Raw genomic sequence first — 19,013 nt, forward strand, 5'->3', positions numbered from 1 at the left:
AAAGCAGGAGATAAGGCTGCTTTCCCCAGCTGCTGAACTCATTCCTTTAAGAAACTCCAGAGAGCAGGCAGAACAAGCTGGAGGAGACATCAGCAGAGTTAGCCATGAAGAAGGCAGGGAAGCAAAGCCCTGGAGGCTCTTCTTCATCCAGTGACCCGCAGGGAACATCCAGGGATGCATCAGAGCAGATGTGCCCTAACCCACCTTCCCAGGAGGACACCGTCAGAGTCACTTCACTTCCCCACCCAAAACAGCCATCCTACAGCATGGAGCTGTTTAACCCCTTGTCATCTTCAAGGAGGCCCAAAGCAGGCCTCTTCAGCTTTACATTCCAGTCCAGCCTGGAGGAGTACCAGCAGCTCCGGAAGTCCAAGAATCTGAAAATCGGCCGGCCCTTCTCCATGCCGCCTCCTTCTTCTGTTCCCTTGATGCTCACTGATGGCTCCCAGGAAGCACCACACAAGAGGGTGAGTAATCCCTGGCCAAACGTGAAGCTAGAATTTGGGGCTTGGGAGGGAGGAGTGTGCTCATGGATTGACTCCTGGGGCTGGCGTGTACTGTTGCCTTTGTTGTCAGTCCAAATAGATATATGTGCAAATAAGTATTATTTTTAGAGTGTCTGAAAGGCACATGTCCTGCCCTTAGGCTTAGACTCTGAGAGGGCAGAAGACCGTCTTGCCCAGTGCCTCTTGGAAGCCTCCGGCAAGAGTCTCTCCCATCCCTGCAAAGGGAAGAGCCACTGCTCAGTGGCAGACGGTCCCAGCTTCAGTCCTTAGTATCTGCAGGTAAGGCTGGGAACCTTCCTTGTTTATAATGCTAGAAAACCTCTGCCAGTCAGTGTGGACAATACCAAGCTTGTTACTGAGCAGATGGACCAAGGATCCAACCCTGTGGAAGGCAGCTTTCCATGTAGTGAAATGGTAGAGGGGGAGGGATCCGTTTGGCAATGCTAGGATGCAGAGAGTCCATCCTGCTGGAACCGCAATGTTCTTTACTTGCTGGTGGTCTTGCTGTGATGGTCTTGCTGTGATGGAGGTGAAGGGGCTACCCAGCAGCTTGCGATAGGAGCCAGTCCTTCTTCGGCTTGTGATAGGAGCCAGCCATTTCCCTTCTCCAGCACTCTGCAGCTACGTGGCAACAGCAACTAATAGTCGCAGCAGAGTTCTTTCTGGAGAGTGTGGGGAGGAGAAAGCAAACTCCCTGCAGCTGTTGCGGTTGCCTAGATGGGATCAGGCTGCTCTTTCCCTAGATGTTTTCCTTGGGAGGGAGACCTCCCAAGAACCCTTGGTCATCCTCAGCTGGTAGGTACCTCGAGTTACAAAGGCCCCAGGTTACAAACTCCGCTAACCTGTGAGTGCCTGGAGGCGGTTGGAGGCGGTTGGAGGATGGATGGCGGCTAATGGATTGAAGTTGAATCCTGACAAGACAGAAGTACTGTTTTGGGGGGACAGGGGGCGGGCTGGTGTGGAGGACTCCCTGGTCCTGAATAGGGTAACTGTGCCCCTGAAGGACCAGGTGCATAGCCTGGGAGTCATTTTGGACTCACAGCTGTCCATGGAGGCGCAGGTCAATTCTGTATCCAGGGCAGCTGTCTACCAGCTCCACCTGGTACGCAGGCTGAGACCCTACCTGCCCGTGGACTGTCTCGCCAGAGTGGTGCATGCTCTAGTTATCTCCCGCTTGGACTACTGCAATGCGCTCTACGTGGGGCTACCTTTGAAGGTGACTCGGAAACTACAGCTAATCCAGAATATGGCAGCTAGACTGGTGACTGGGGGCGGCCGCCGAGACCACATAACACCGGTCATGAAAGACCTACATTGGCTCCCAGTACGTTTCCGAGCACAATTCAAAGTGCTGGTGTTGACCTTTAAAGCCCTAAACGGCTTCGGCCCAGTATACGAAGGAGCGTCTCCACCCCCATCGTTCTGCCCAGACGCTGAGGTCCAGCGCCGAGGGCCTTCTGGCGGTTCCCTCATTGCGAGAAGCAAAGCTACAGGGAACCCAGCAGAGGGCCTTTTCGGTAGTGGCGCCCGCCCTGTGAAACGCCCTCCCATCAGATGTCAAAATGATAAACAACTACCTGACATTCAGAAGACATCTTAAGGCAGCCCTGTTCAGGGAAGTTTTTAATGTATGATATTTTAGTGTTTTTTGGTTTCTATGGAAGCCGCCCAGAGTGGCTGGGGAAACCCAGCCAGGTGGGCGGGGTACAAATAATAAATTATTATTATTATTATTATTATTATTATTATTATTATTACCTGGAAGAGTTACCTCAAGTTGAGAACTTTGCCCCAGGATGAGAACGGAAATTGTGTGTCGGTGGCGCAGCAGCAGCTAGAGGCCCCATTAGCAAAAGTACGCCTCTAGTTAAGAACAGTTTCAGGTTAAGAATGGACCTCTGGAACGAATTAAGTTCGTAACTAGAGTGTCAGGGAACTGCCATCGGAGGAACAGGTGGGGAAAGGGCTCACGGAGGCTGGGAGGGACTCAGCAGCTGAAGCAGGAACCAGCAGGGGGAGAGGTGGGTCTCTGAGGGAAAGCGAGCAAGAGGGAGGGCTCAGGGACACGTCCAGCGAGAACAGTGGGGAGGTGTCTGAAGCTCCCATAGGGAGACCCATTCCTCGCCGGAAGCTGTCACGCCGCGAGTCCAGAAGACGTGTTTCCGTTAAGGAGCTTTTATGCTGGAAACGATTCCGAAAGCAACCACTGTCGGAATCTGCAAGTGACTAGAGCAGACATGTCTGAGGGGCTCCGTCACAGACAGAGGTTTGTGGATTTGCACAAACTCTGAGGGACTACGATTTTACGCACAAGCAGCTCATCATCCCATCACAGCATTCTGACAGTCTTTGTAAGCTGTTTGTGCAGGAGAAGGCATCATGAGCGACCCAGCCGGAACCGGAGAAGCAGGAGTTGGAGCGGGTCCAAGCTTGGAAGAAAGGTACCGAGCGTTGGAAATCCAACTGGCGCTGCAGACGGCGAGGCTTGAGGAGAGAAGGGCTCAGGATACAGACAAGAAGGGGAAAGCCACCCAGTTCACCAGAAAGGTACCAGGATTGGTGCAGAAGTTTGGGGGGGACCCCAAGGACTACCATGCCTTTAGGACAGAGATGCAATATGCCCTCAATGTGCAGTTTGATGAATTCCCTGATGAGGAATCACGAGTGGCTTTCGTGATTGGGCATCTTGAAAGGGGGGCGAGGGACTGGGTTAGACCCCTGATGGCAACGAATAATGACGTCCTAAAGGACACAATGAAGTTCTTTCGTGCGATGGATTTGATGTTTTCCAGCGATATTGAGCAGGGAGTGGTCCGCAGACAGCTAATGGCTTGCAAACAGGGGAGCCGATCTGTCCGTGAGTATTGGACTGAGTTCACCATGCTGGTTCATAGATTGGGGTGGGACTTATCGGCAGAACCCATTCAAATGCTATTTGAAGAAGGTCTTGCTTTGGCTGTGAAAGACGAACTTTCCCGGAGTCCCAGGGCGGTTTCTATGGATCAGCTGACCAAATCTGCGCTGACCATAGGGGCGCGCCAGGAGGCGAGAGCCTTGGAGAGGCGGGAAGGGAAAGGGGAACAGTGGAAGGAGTTCCACATTCCAGACATTCCACAGCCAACTTTCCCGCCGGCGGAGCCGATGGAAATCGGAACAGCACGCGCGTGCGCAGTTTCAAAACCCAGTGAGGGGGGAAAGAAGGAGGGAAAAGGCGCCCGGAAATGCTATCTCTGCCAACAGCCAGGTCACTTTGCCAGAGTCTGCCCCCAGAGGAAGGAATGGCAAGGGATGGTGGGAGCTGTTGAGGGAGGAGTGGAGGAAATACCGGAGCCAGTAAAAGCCAACGCCTGGCTGCCACCGTCGGGGCACAGCAGCCAGGCCAAAGAGCAGTGAAAGTGCCCAAGCCAGAACCTCCTAAACCTGCCTTAGTGATAGAAGTGTCACTAGAGCTGCAAAACGGCTACCCTCTAAAGATAAAGGCGCTGTTGGACTCAGGCAGCTCCTGCAATTTTATGAGCAAAGAGTTTGCAGCTGAACACCAGATACAGATGATCCCTTTAAGCAACCCCCTGCAGGTGACCACGATCGATGGCAGGGAGCTGTTGGGAGGAGAAGTCAGCTTGCAGACCGTCCCAATGATCATGAAGGTGGCAAGGCACACCGAACTGATAGCGTTTAATGTGGCCACCTTGGGAGGGGCTCCTATTATCTTGGGGATGAGCTGGCTGGCGTTACATGATCCGCTGGTGGGCTGGCATCAGAGAGTGGTTTCCTTTGGTTCCGCACATTGCTTAGAACACTGCAAGGAAGGAAAGGGGTCAGCAGGGGCCCAAGCTACCCTAGCAGGGACGGAAGTAACGGAGCAGGTGAAGGTACCACGACAATACGCAGATCTCAGCGACGTGTTCAGCGAAAGGGAAGCTGACCAACTACCCCCGCATAGACCCTTTGACTGTCAAATCAATTTACTCCCTGGGGCACAGCTCCCTGTAGGCAAGCTGTACGCCATGTCAGACAGAGAGATGCAGGAGTTAAGAGAGTTTATTGACAAGAACCTGAAGCGAGGTTTCATCAGAGAGTCCAGAGCGGTGGGAGGCAGCCCAGTGTTTTTTGTGGATAAGAAAAACACGGACAAGCCGAGACTTGTGTGTGACTTCAGGGCTTTAAACGCAGTGTCAGAACCAGCGGCCTTCCCTATGCCCAGGATCAACGACATTTTGAACAGGGTGCGGAAGGGAAAGATTTTTTACAAAGCTGGACCTCAGGGGGGCGTACAACCTGATACGCATAAGGAAAGGGGATGAATGGAAAACCACCATGTTCATCCCTTTGGGGGCATTTGAATATTTAGTAATGCCTTTCGGCCTACAAGCAGGCTCGGCGTGCTTCCAATCGTTTATGAACCATGTACTGGGGTCTTTGCTTTACAAGAATTGCGTGGCCTTCCTAGATGACGTGTTGGTGTATTCTGAGAATGAGGAGCAGCATGTGAGAGACGTCAGAGAAGTGTTAAGCAGGCTGCAAGCCAACCGGCTGTGGGTGAAACTGGAGAAGTGTCAGTTTCATACCAAGGAGGTGGAATTCCTGGGGTACCGCCTGTCAGACAAGGGATTGGCCATGGATCCCGGAAAGGTCCAGGCAGTGCTGGAATGGAAAACACCCAAAACAAAGAAGGATGTGCAGAGGTTTCTAGGGTTTGGGAACTTTTATCGTAAGTTCATCCGAAACTTTGCTCACCTGACGGCGCCCATTACAGACTGTCTCAGCAGTAAGAAGAATCATAGAATCATAGAATCATAGAGTTGGAAGAGACCACAAGGGCCATCGAGTCCAACCCCCTGCCAAGCAGGAAACACCATCAGAGCACTCCTGACATATGGTTGTCAAGCCTCTGCTTAAAGACCTCCAAAGTAGGAGACTCCACCACACTCCTTGGCAGCAAATTCCACTGTCGAACAGCTCTTACTGTCAGGAAGTTCTTCCTAATGTTTAGGTGGAATCTTCTTTCTTGTAGTTTGGATCCATTGCTCCGTGTCCGCTTCTCTGGAGCAGCAGAAAACAACCTTTCTCCCTCCTCTATGTGACATCCTTTTATATATTTGAACATGGCTATCATATCACCCCTTAACCTCCTCTTCTCCAGGCTAAACATGCCCAGCTCCCTTAGCAGTTCCTCATAAGGCATCGTTTCCAGGCCTTTGACCATTTTGGTTGCCCTCCTCTGGACACGTTCCAGTTTGTCAGTGTCCTTCTTGAATTGTGGTGCCCAGAACTGGACACAGTACTCCAGGTGTGGTCTGACCAGAGCAGAATACAGTGGCACTATTACTTCCCTTGATCTAGATGCTATACTCCTATTGATGCAGCCCAGAATTGCATTGGCTTTTTTAGCTGCCGCGTCACACTGTTGGCTCATGTCAAGTTTGTGGTCAACCAAGACTCCTAGATCCTTTTCACATGTACTGCTCTCAAGCCAGGTGTCCCCCATCTTGTATTTGTGCCTCTCATTTTTTTTGCCCAAGTGCAATACTTTACATTTCTCCCTGTTAAAATTCATCTTGTTTGTTTTGGCCCAGTTCTCTAATCTGTCAAGGTCGTTTTGAAGTGTGATCCTGTCCTCTGGGGTGTTAGCCACCCCTCCCAGTTTGGTGTCATCTGCAAATTTGATCAGGATGCCCTTGAGTCCATCATCCAAGTCGTTGATAAAGATGTTGAATAAGACCGGGCCCAAGACAGAACCCTGTGGCACCCCACTAGTCACTCTTCTCCAGGATGAAGAGGAACCATTGATGAGCACCCTTTGGGTTCGGTCAGTCAGCCAGTTACAAATCCACTGAGTGGTAGCATAGTCAAGACCGCATTTTACCAGCTTCTTTACAAGAATATCATGGGGCACCTTGTCAAATGCCTTGCTGAAATCAAGGTAGGCTACATCCACTGCGTTCCCTTCATCTACCAGGCTTGTAATTCTGTCAAAAAACGAGATCAGGTTAGTCTGACATGACTTATTTTTCAGAAATCCATGCTGACTATTGGTGATCACAGCATTCCTTTCTAGGTGCTCACAGACTGTTTGCTTAATGATCTGCTCCAGAATCTTCCCTGCTATTGATGTCAGACTGACTGGGCGGTAATTATTTGGGTCCTCTCTTTTCCCCTTTTTGAAAATAGGGGCAACATTTGCCCTCCTCCAGTCTGCCGGGACTTCGCCTGTTCTCCAGGAATTCTCAAAGATGACTGCCAGTGGTTCTGAGATCACATCTGCCAGTTCTTTTAATACTCTTGGATGCAGTTCATCTGGCCCTGGAGATTTGAATACATCTAAACTAGCCAAATATTCTTGTACTATCTCCTTAGTTATTCTGGGCTGTGTTTCCTTTGTTGAATCATTTGCTCCAAATTCTTCAGGTCGGGCATTGTTTTCTTTATCGGAGAAGACTGAGGCAAAGAAGGCATTGAGGAGTTCAGCCCTTTCTGTGTCCCCTGTTTGCATTTCACCATCTTCTCCTCTGAGTGACCCCACTGTTTCTTTGTTCTTCCTTTTGCTACGAACATACCCATAAAAGCCTTTTTTGTTTCTTTTAACCTCTCTAGCAAGCCTGAGTTCATTCTGTGCTTTAGCTTTTCTGACTTTGTGTCTACACGTGCTGGCTATTTGTTTGAATTCCTCTTTGGTGGTTTCCCCCCTTTTCTATTTTTTGTACACATCCTTTTTTAATCTTAATTCAGTTAAAAGTTCTTTAGATAGCCACCCTGGCTTCTTTAGGCACCTTCCATGTTTCCGTCTCATTGGTATTGCCTGACGTTGTGCTTTTACTATCTCCCTCTTAACAAACTCCCAGCCATCATGAACTCCCTTTCCTTTTAGTATTGCTGTCCATGGGATCTCACCCAGCACTTCCCTAAGTTTTATGAAGTCGGCTTTCTTAAAGTCAAGAAATTGAGTCCTAGTATGCTTGGCTGCTCCTTTCCGCTGTATAGTAAACTTCAGAAGAGCATGATCACTCGCGCCTAATGATCCATCCACATCTACCCCACTAACCAGGTCATCAACATTGGTTAGGACCAGATCTAAAATGGCTGTTCCTCTTGTTGCTTCTCCCACTTTCTGGACAATGAAGTTGTCTGCAAGGCCAGTGAGGAATCTGTTTGACCTTATGCTCTTGGCTGAGTTTGACGTCCAACAAATATCCGGGTAATTGAAGTCCCCCATTACTACTATCTCCCTTCCTTTTGCATGCTTGGCCATCTGTTCCAGGAAGGCATCATCTATGTCCTCTGTTTGGCTTGGGGATCTATAGTAAACTCCCACAATGAGGTCTCTGTTATTCTTCTCTCCCTTAATTTTGACCCAAATGCTCTCACTTTGGCTTTGAGGTTCTAAATCTTGGATCTCTTCACAGGTATACACATCCCTGACATATAACACCACTCCTCCTCCTTTCTTGTCTGGTCTGTTTCTCTGAAATAGATTGTATCCCCCCATTATTACATTCCAATCGTGGGACTTATCCCACCAGGTTTCAGTGATGCCTATTATGTCATATTTAGTTTGCTGTACCAAGAGCTCAAGCTCATCTTGTTTATTTCCCATGCTTTGCGCATTAGTGTACAGACATTGAAGTCCATTAATCATTCCCCCGTGTCTCTTATTTAAGGATTTTTTCCTCCCACCACTAGGTCTGCATGCTGTTTGCTCCATTTGGTCTATGACATTTGGATGATCATCTTCATCAATTGATAGACTCCTACCTTCAGGAGCACTGTCTCCCTCCCCCACATTAGTCAGTTTAAAGCCCTCCTGATGAGGTTTCTGAGATTTTTGGCAAAAACATTTCTCCCAACCGTTGTGAGGTGCAGCCCATCACTTGCCAGAAGTCCATTTTCAAGAAACTGCAGTCCGTGATCTAAGATTCCAAACCGTTCCTGTTTACACCATTTGCGAAGCCAGCTGTTCACTTCCACTATTTCTCCCTCTCTCCCTGGGTCACGTCGTTCAACTGGGAGGACAGACGAGATGACAATTTGTGCATTTAGTTGCTTCAATTTCATGCCGAGAGCCTCGTAGTCTCTTTTGATCTTCTGGAGGCTATTGCTTGCAGTGTCATTGGTTCCCACATGAACCAAGAGGAAGGGGTATTTGTCAGTGGGTTTTATGATTCCTTGCAGTCGTTCAGTTACATCTTGGATCTTAGCCCCGGGGAGACAGCACACTTCCCGAGACATCATGTCAGGCCCACAGATCACTGCTTCTGTTCCCCTCAGTAGGGAATCCCCTATCACCACTACACGCCTCCTCTTGGGTTTGGTCGGGGTTCTTCTGTGAGCTGTCCGTTCCAAGGTCACCTGCACGTTCCCTGAGGACTGACTTTGCTGCTCGTCTTCATATACCTGATCGACTGTAATGAGGGATAGATCCTCAAATGGAGTCTGCCCTTCGTCTTTCATGCTAGGGGAGAGGACCTCAAAGCGATTGTGTATTTCTAAACAATCAGAGTGAACCCTGGGCCTCCTACTTCTTTGAGTCACGTTTCTCCATATATCTGGCTCCTGTGTTGCTGAACTAGCCTCCTTCTCAGGGGAGTCCCCTGTCTCCTCCTTGGTGGGGACAGTGTGCTCTGTTGCTTCCAAGAAGAGCTCCAGCTCTCTAATTCTTTGGAGCGTAGCTACACGTTCCTCCAGTTGCTGGACTTTGTCTTTTAAAAGGGCAAGCAACATGCAATTGCTGCAGGTAAAGCTGCCTGCAACCTTTGGCAAGATGGCAAACATTGCGCAGGAATCGCAGGCGACTGCAGCTGTTCCCTCCCCTTCCATCTTGAGATCGTGTCATTGGGGGTGGCTACAGAGGTCCTCCATCATAAAAAGCTTGAAGACAGGACAAATAACTTCCCCCACAAAAAAACCCTAGGTCTCCCCCAGCAAACGTTTGAGACTAGCTCCCCTAAATCTAAAAGATGGGTATAACTGCGCGCGCCGCTAGAAGTTGTTCTTCAATCAGCCACAAAGAAACACACACACACAAGAAAACCCTTTTTGCTCCTTCTTCAACTGCTGCCCTGCAGAAATTCGTTTGGACTGAGGAGGCGGAGCGAGCATTTGAGGAGCTGAAAAGGGCCTTCGCCTCTGAAGAACAACTTCTACATGTGGATTTACAAAAAAAACTGAGAGTCGAAACAGACGCATCAGACAGAGCCATAGGGGCGGTGCTTCTTCTGCAGCCAGGGAAGGAGGAGTCAGAATGGAGACCGTGTGCCTTTTTTTCGCGAAAGCTGAACAAATCCGAGAGGAATTACACGGTGTATGACCGAGAACTACTTGCCATTCATGAGGCTTTCCGGAGATGGAGGCACCTGCTAATTGGCGCACAACATAAGGTGCAAGTGTGCACTGACCACAAGAACCTAGAGTATTGGAGAACGGCACGAGTGCTCAACCAACGGCAGTTGAGATGGGCCCAGGAGTTCTCCAAATTTAACTTTGAGATTTGTTACGTGCCAGGCCCAGAGAACGTTAGGGCGGACGCTCTCTCACGCAAACCTGAATATTTGGAGGGGGAGGGAGAACCCGAAGAAAGACATGTCATTCCAGAGGACCGCTGGGTGTGTGGGGCGGCATTGGTGGGGCAAAGAGAACTGGTAGAGGGAACGGAGAATGATGAATACGCCCAGGACAAACTCAGGGGTCTCAGGAGGGAGGGAGATAAACCCGGAGGTTTTGAGGAGAGAAACGGGGCGTTGTATTACAAGGGAGCGTTATATATACCTGAAGGAGATTTGAGGGGGAAGGTACTCAAGCAGCTGCACGATAGCCCCACAGCAGGGCATTTTGGGCAACACAAAACCATGTGGCTGGTTACCAGGGAATTTTGGTGGCCCAAGGTCAGGGAAGATGTGCGGGAGTATGTGAGAGGGTGTGACCAATGCCAGCGAGCCAAAGGGGAGAGGCGGGCACCGGCAGGGTTATTAGAACCGCTACCCACACCTGAAAGACCATGGGAAGCAGTGGCAATAGATTTCATGACTGATTTGCCAAAATCCAGAGGGAAAACAGCCATCATGGTTGTGGTAGACCTGTTAACCAAAATGGCCCACTTTATAGCCTGCTCACATGCTGTCACGGCAGAAGAAACAGCTAAATTGTTTGTAGAAAATGTGTTTAGGTTGCATGGCGCCCCCTTGAGGGTGGTTTCAGACCGAGGGAAACAATTTACTTCCAGGTTCTGGAGGAAGCTCATGAGCTTACTGCATGTAGAGGTCAATTTTTCGACTGCCCGGCATCCTGAAACCAACGGGCAGGCGGAAAGAGCCAATGGCATCCTCCAGCAATATTTGAGGTGTTATGTGAATGACAGAGAGAATGATTGGGTGGAGAAGCTGGCGTTGGCAGAATTTGCCTACAACAATGCGGAGAACGTGTCCACAGGGATGAGCCCCTTTTTGGCTAATTACGGGTGCCATCCCAGGCTTTCCCAGGGGGGGGGGGAAGGGGAGAACTGGAGCGTTCCAGCTGCTGAACAGTTCGTAGAAGAAATGGAAGCGATCCATTGCCAGCTCCAACTTAACTTAGACAGGGCCAAGGAGGAATATAAGAGGCAGGCAGACAAAAACAGAAGAGAAGGTGAAACCATTAGGGTGGGGGACCAGGTGTGGCTGTCAACCCAAGGGTTACCATTCAAAGGGGGTTGTAAGAAGTTAAGACCCAAAAGATTGGGTCCCTTTGAAGTCACGCAACAGGTCAACCCAGTGGCTTTCAGACTCCGGTTACCGAACCACATGAAGCTGCACCCAGTTTTCCACAGGTCGTTGCTGTCACCGTATAAAGGGGACAGAGAAGGGAGGGTCACTCGGGGACCAGCAATGGAGGAAAGGGAACACAGCTACCATGTAGCGGAGATCCTCGATTCCAGGTGGAAGGGAGATCAAGTAGAGTATTTGGTAATGTGGGAAGGGGAACCGGAGTCGGAAAACACCTGGGTCATGGCAGAGGATGTCAATGACGAGGTTTTAATAGAAACTTTTCATCAGAGGTTCCCACGTAAACCTCAGCCTGTGGCGAGGTTCCGGAGGGAGTACTTTGCCACCACCGACGAAGAAGAGGAGTTGGAGGGGTTCACAGATTCCGAGGAGGAGGAGGATTCAGCGAGCCGGAACGGCGACCGATGGAGGGAAATGTTTGAGACGTCTGAAGATGAAGAGGATTCTTTTCGGGGTTTTACCTCCACACCGCCCAGAGGAGAGGGAACGGGAGGGGGTGAAGGGGGCCCTGGAGGGGAAGTGGATGTCAGGGAACTGCCATCGGAGGAACAGGTGGGGAAAGGGCTCACGGAGGCTGGGAGGGACTCAGCAGCTGAAGCAGGAACCAGCAGGGGGAGAGGTGGGTCTCTGGTGGAAAGTCTCACGGAGGCTGAGAGAGACTCAGCAGCCAAAGCAGGAACCAGCAGGGGGAGAGGTGGATCTCTGAGGGAAAGCGAGCAAGAGGGAGGGCTCAGGGACACGTCCAGCGAGAACAGTGGGGAGGTGTCTGAAGCTCCCATAGGGAGACCCATTCCTCGCCGGAAGCTGTCACGCCGCGAGTCCAGAAGACGTGTTTCCGTTAAGGAGCTTTTATGCTGGAAACGATTCCGAAAGCAACCACTGTCGGAATCTGCAAGTGACTAGAGCAGACATGTCTGAGGGGCTCCGTCACAGACAGAGGTTTGTGGATTTGCACAAACTCTGAGGGACTACGATTTTACGCACAAGCAGCTCATCATCCCATCACATAGAGGTACCGCTGTACATCGTGCCACAAATGTCCCAGTACAAATTCTAAGTCCCAAGCACCCTGCATGACCATGAGGTCTCTGTAAGCATGAATTGGGTCCTATCAGTTTTGTCCCCAGCACAGAGAGCCAAACTGCACACACAAGACAGTAGTGCAAAAGCCACAGAAAGCGCTGATGAAGTTGCTGTAGAGAGGCTTCCTTTGGATAATGACACACCTTGAACGGATGTCCCTTTTGTCCTACAGCAAGACGGCCGCAGGCGCTCAAGAGCTGGTGAAGCCAAAGGTGGCAAATCCCTCTCCTATATCAAAGGTAATATTTTAAAAGAGGGGTGGGCAAGACTTAAGGCTTGTTGGATCTACGCTTCACTTTTTGCTAGAGCGCTGAGATTTATCAAGGAGAACCAGGTGCAAAAGGCACCCAGTTTGAATGAAAGAGCAGGGAGCCTCTGAGCTGAGAGGTAGGTCTTCAGGACTGGGAATGAACTGAGCTCACACAGTCCCCCCCTCCCCCATTAGCTCTCTACATTTCAGCAGCCTGATTTAAGTTGGATTTCTTTTTCATTGCCCCTGAGTCATGTTGATCTGCTGCAAATCATTCAGAGATCCACCATTATATTTTGATCTACCTTCTTCCCACCCTTGATCCAAAATGTCAGCAGTGACTTTGGCAGTGCAAAGGGATTGCTTCTGGCAGGGCAATCCCCTAAGGTCCTGCTTCAAAGACAGCTCTGCTTTGCTGGACCTTACACCAGGGCAATTAATGGATACCCTTTGCTTTTCCAGAGGCAATGCTAAAAGCACAACAGTGGCCGTAGTTGGCCATCCTTTTGCTGTCAGTGTGATGAAGGAGGGTTTAGGGATTCTCATAAATGGTTGGTGGCAGGTGAGTTCACCTGAGTGGTTCTTCAGTGCTCTGGCCCCTCAGACTAGGCTTGGTGGATCAGGGGATCCCCCCAACAGGTCAGCTAGGAAACACTGTCTTATGGAACCATCCAATCCACGTCAGCTCCTCATTCTGGGGTTGCTTCCAGATTTGCTTCCACAGAATTTCTGCAGAGGTTTATGCTGTCACCACCAAGTGGCTCATGAATGTGTATTTAGCACTTGCTATTTATTGCAATGTTCTTGCCTTTTTGTAGGATCTCAGCTAAAGCATCCATGGCAGATGGCCATCCAATCTCTGCTGTGGGTTGTGATCCCATGGAGATAGTTGAAAGGGAGGAGTGGATCATACGTCTGATAAATGCAGGCGTAACTCAATTTCTTTCTCAAAATGTAATGCCCCAACAATTCAAAAAGTGTTTTGCATTGGCTTTAAAAATAAATCCAGCCAGCAGAAAAAGATCCATATCCAGTTTGGCAGTCCCAGGCTCTGTTGAAAGGGAAAGTTTTGATGCATAATGTAAGGCCAGGGTAATGCAGTGGTTATACTGTTGGACTAGGAGCTGGGAGACCAGGGTTCAAATCCCCACTCAGCCATTATGCTTGCTGAGTGACCCTGGGACAGCCACTGTCTCTTGGCCTGACCTACCGCACAGGTTTGTTGTGAGAATACAGATGAGGAGGGGGAAAGCCATCTCTGCCACCTTGAGCTCCTTACGGGGAAATGTGAGATGTAAATAAAATAAAATTAAATGTGTTGAAGAGCCATGAAGCTGTGAGTCCCACCACAGATAAAGCCCTCGTCTGAGCAGCCTCTGGTTGGACTTTGGATGGCAAGGACACCCCAAGCAGGTCCTTCTCCTTCCCTAAGACATTCTAAGCAAGGTGGGGGGAGGCACTCACTCCGTTATCCTTGACTGCACCAACTGCCCCTAATCCTGGGGGTCCTCACCTTGCTCGTCTTTCATTCTCAGCCCCCCCCCCAATAATATGGAGGGTAGTATTTATTTTAGGACATAAGAAAAGCCCTGCTGGACCAGACCAAAGGCCTGTCTTGTCTGTCTTGTCTTCCCTTCTGCTTCCCACAATGGACAACCAGCTGCCTGGGAGAAGCCTGCCAGCAGGACCTGGGGCAGCAGGGCTCTCCTGATCTTGGTGCCCTTTGAGAGATTTATCTCCCTGCTGCGTTTGCCTAATCTCCTTTTAGAGCTGTCCATGCTGGGGGCCTGCAGTTCCTTACCCATAGATTTGAGGATTACAGTGGTAAAATTTGTAATCTCAAGCACTTTGTATGCTAAACCGCATCCTCTTGGAATGCAGTCTACAGAATCAAACCACATCCTCTTGGAACACAGCCTACAGAATAGTGATATTTAAAGCACGTGAAACTGGTAGTGCAGCTGTTTTGATGTGGTCAACAGTGGGCCCCTTCAAATGTCCTTTATATTGTCCATTCACAATAAAATTATTTGTGCTCAAGATGGTATTGGGACAATTATATGCAATCCCATGTTCAAGTTTTGGGGGCAGACATAGCGACATTTTTCCACCTTTGCCACATCAAGCAGTTGGTCCCTTACCTTTCCCGCCCTGACCTGGCCACAGTGATCCATGCGATGGTCACCTCCAGGCTTGACTACTGTAATTCGCTCTATGTGGGGCTGCCCTTGAAGCTGGCCCAGAAACTCCAGCGGGTGCAGAATGCTGCAGCGAGGCTCCTCACGGGGTCTCTGCCATGGGAGCATATTCACCCAGTGCTTTTCCAGCTGCACTGGCTCCCGGTGGAGTACAGGGTCAGATTTAAGGTGTTGGTTTTGACCTTTAAAGCCCTTCACGGCCTAGGGCCCTCGTACCTACGGGACCGCCTCTCCCACGGAGAGCCTCAAGGTCCATAAATAGCAACACCCTAGAGGTCCCAGCCCTAAGGAAGTCAGATTAGCCTCAACCAGAGCCAGGGCCTTCTCAACACTGGCTTGGCCTGGTGGAACGCTCTGTCTCATGAGACCAGGGCCCTGCAGGATCTGATTTCTTTCTGCAGGGCCTGTAAGACTGAGTTCATAGAATCATAGAATCATAGAGTTGGAATAGACCACAAGGGCCATCGAATCCAACCCCCTGCCAAGCAGGAAACACCATCAGAGCACTCCTGTCATATGGTTGTCAAGCCTCTGCTTAAAGACCTCCAAAGGAGGAGACTCCACCACACTCCTTGGCAGCAAATTCCACTGTCAAACAGCTCTTACTGTCAGGAAGTTCTTCCTAATGTTTAGGTGGAATCTTCTTTCTTGTAGTTTGGATCCATTGCTCCGTGTCCGCTTCTCTGGAGCAGCAGAAAACAACCTTTCTCCCTCCTCTGTATGACATCCTTTTATATATTTGAACATGGCTATCATATCACCCCTTAACCTCCTCTTCTCCAGGCTATACATGCCCAGCTCCCTTAGCCATTCCTCATAAGGCATCATTTCCAGGCCTTTGACCATTTTGGTGGCCCTCTGGACACGTTCCAGTTTGTCAGTGTCCTTCTTGAACTGTGGTGCCCAGAACTGGACACAGTACTCCAGGTGAGGTCTGACCAGAGCAGAATACAGTGGCACAATTACTTCCCTTGATCTAGATGCTTTACTCCTATTGATGCAGCCCAGAATTGCATTGGCTTTTTTAGCTGCCGCGTCACACTGTTGGCTCATGTCAAGTTTGTGGTCAACCAAGACTCCTAGATCCTTTTCACATGTACTGCTCTCAAGCCAGGTGTCACCCATCTTGTATTTGTGCCTCTCATTTTTTTTGCCCAAGTGCAAGACTTTACATTTCTCCCTGTTAAAGTTCATCTTGTTTGTTTTGGCCCAGTTCTCTAATCTGTCAAGGTCGTTTTGAAGTGTGATCCTGTCCTCTGGGGTGTTAGCCACCCCTCCCAGTTTGGTGTCATCTGCAAATTTGATCAGGATGCCCTTGAGTCCATCATCCAAGTCGTTGATAAAGATGTTGAATAAGATCGGGCCCAAGACAGAACCCTGTGGCACCCCACAAGTCACTCTTCTCCAGGATGAGTTGTTCCGCCTGGCCTTTGGCTTGGAGCCAATTTGATTCCCTCCCTCTCTTTCTTTTTCCTTTCACCTCCTGTGAAGAGGCTGCATCCTAATGTTTTAATGTTGTATTTTAATCTTTTTAAAATTGTATTTTAATCAACTTGTTTTTATTATTGGTTGTTAGCCGCCGTGAGCCCGGTCTTGGCTGGGGAGGGCGGGGTATAAATAAAATTTTATTATTATTATTATTTGTTTCCAGTCAGTGCAACCATCCCCATTGGTAATAATGCAATAGGATTGGGGAAGGCTGGCAGAATGGAGTGGAGTGATATGTGTGGATAGTTCAGGATGAATCCAGCAGTCATGCACTGTTATTGCATCAAGCACATGTTGCAGAATAAGCCCACCACTCTGGTAAACGTCTGCATGGCAGTGGAGGGAAGCAACACCAAGGGAAACGCCTATCTTCTTGGACTGCAGGAGGAGTCAGCAGAGGGCGCTTTCCCCTTGAAAATGTTACTGAATCCCAGGAGTTTTTCACTAAATGAAAGTTCTATTTTTCACAGGTCAGAAAGCCCCTTCTCTCAAAAGATGCATCTGCCCTTAGAAGCACCAGTCTAGTGGAACAATATAGTAGCATTTCTGAAACTTCTTACAACTGGCCTCCATCAGTACAAATGTGTATAGGTCTGAAGCCGAAACAACTTAGTTAGAATCATAGAATCATAGAGTTGGAAGAGACCACAAAGGCCATCGAGTCCAACCCCCTGCCAAGCAGGAAACACCATCAGAGCACTCCTGACATATGGTTGTCAAGCCTCTGCTTAAAGACCTCCAAAGGAGGAGACTCCACCACACTCCTTGGCAGCAAATTCCACTGTCAAACAGCTCTTACTGTCAGGAAGTTCTTCCTAATGTTTAGGTGGAATCTTCTTTCTTGTAGTTTGGATCCATTGCTCCGTGTCCGCTTCTCTGGAGCAGCAGAAAACAACCTTTCTCCCTCTGTATGACATCCTTTTATATATTTGAACATGGCTATCATATCACCCCTTAACCTCCTCTTCTCCAGGCTAAGCATGCCCAGCTCCCTTAGCCATTCCTCATAAGGCATCATTTCCAGGCCTTTGACCATTTTGGTTGCCCTCCTCTGGACACGTTCCAGTTTGTCAGTGTCCTTCTTGAACTGTGGTGCCCAGAACTGGACACAGTACTCCAGGTGAGGTCTGACCAGAGCAGAATACAGTGGCACTATTACTTCCCTTCATCTAGATGCTATACTCCTATTGATGAGGCCCAGAATTGCATTGGCTTTTTTAGCTGCCGCGTCACACTGTTGGCTCATGTCAAGTTTGTGGTCAACCAAGACTCCTAGATCCTTTTCACATGTACTGCTCTCAAGCCAGGTGTCCCCCATCTTGTATTTGTGCCTCTCATTTTTTTTGCCCAAGTGCAATACTTTACATTTCTCCCTGTTAAAGTTCATCTTGTTTGTTTTGGCCCAGTTCTCTAATCCAGTGTTTCCCAACCTTTTTTGGGCAAAGGCACACTTGTTTCATGAAAAAAATCTCGAGGCACACCACCATTACAGCCCTGTGACGTCAGCGCGCAGCGTCACGCCGGGAGGGACATGAATTGCTAGCAAATTACATAATCACCTCCTTGAGGGCTGGCTCATCTTCTCCGAAGGCAGAACCCCATTAATTAACAGCACAGACTCACACCATAGCCAAGACGAGGGGGGAAAACCTCAGTCATGCACAGTCATGCACATGTGGGGGCTAAATGAGGACGAAGACCGGGCAGAGAGCAGGGTTCAAATCACCCCACCTGGCCAGGACAATCCCTGGGTGCTCCCTTGGGCCACTCGCCTGACCCACCTCGCAGGGCTGTTGTTGCGAGGATAACACGGGGAGAACCACGCGCGCCCCCGGGAGCTCCTTGGAGGAGAAAAGCGGGCGATGAATGCAATGCACGAAATATATGAGAGGCGACCAGGTTTTGCAGGTGAGGGGCCCCCTCCGCTTCCAACACCTGGCGCAACGACGCCGAAGTTTCCCCCCGGGCTCGGCTTGGGGAGCAGCGCTGCTCCCCCCCGGCTCCCCTTTGCCCTCCTGGCTCTCTCTGCCGCCCACTGGGGACCCCCCTCACCTGCCAAGTCCGGAGCGCCGGTGGAAGTTGCATGCATGCATGCAGGGCGCCACGTTGCCATTGCATTGCACTGCACTCCATGCAACGCCTGAACACATGCATTGCCTTGCACGCCCGCCAAGGGGTCTCCCCGCGGTCCGATGCGTCCCCTCCGGCGTGGATGCAGCATTGCAAAAATAAAAAAGCCCCGACGCAGCCCTACCTGGGGGGCAGCCTCCGCCTCTGCCGCTCCGCCTCCGCGGGGATCCCCAGGCTCCATCCTGCCGCCCGATCTCCGCGGGGGCGCAGGCAGGCTGCGCGGGGTCTGCGCGGAAGAGCCCCTGCCCGCCCGGCCGCCGCCGCTGCGCTCATTCCATGGCCGGGAGAAGAGCGCTTCAAACAAAACGCCCGGCCTTACAGGCCACGCTGGGAAACGTAGTTTGCGCACCCCGCGCGGGCGCGGAGCCCAAGGGCGAGGGGACTACGGATCCCGGCAGCCCCCGCGCCGGGGACGGAGGGGGAGAGGCCGGGTGCAGGGATGGAGGGACGGGTGCGCGAGCGAGTGAGTGAGTGGCAGCCGCCAAGCCTTGGCCGAGAGCCAGGAAGGGCCTCCCCGGAGGAGGAGGAGGGAGGCGCAGAGCGGGAGGGAGGGAGGGAACCCCAGGGGTCATCTAGTGACGGCGCCCCAATCGAAAATTCGACT

The 19,013-nt window shown here is 50.4% G+C and overlaps 1 protein-coding gene across 1 annotated transcript in view; it reads left to right on the top strand.

The window, feature by feature from the left end:
* Window positions 1-283: 283 nt before the first annotated feature.
* The window catches only part of FAM178B (family with sequence similarity 178 member B), a 194,033-nt gene continuing 175,303 nt past the window's right edge, over window positions 284-19,013 (top strand). Inside the window, exons 1-2 of the mRNA XM_082229961.1 lie at window positions 284-467; window positions 12,516-12,582. Coding sequence (XP_082086087.1) covers window positions 402-467; window positions 12,516-12,582 — 133 coding nt within the window. The 5' untranslated portion in view covers window positions 284-401. The remainder of the gene's footprint in view (window positions 468-12,515; window positions 12,583-19,013) is intronic.

The sequence above is a fragment of the Podarcis vaucheri genome, assembly GCF_965113315.1.
Source record: "Podarcis vaucheri genome assembly, chromosome: 7".
Taxonomy (NCBI): Eukaryota; Metazoa; Chordata; class Lepidosauria; order Squamata; family Lacertidae; genus Podarcis; species Podarcis vaucheri.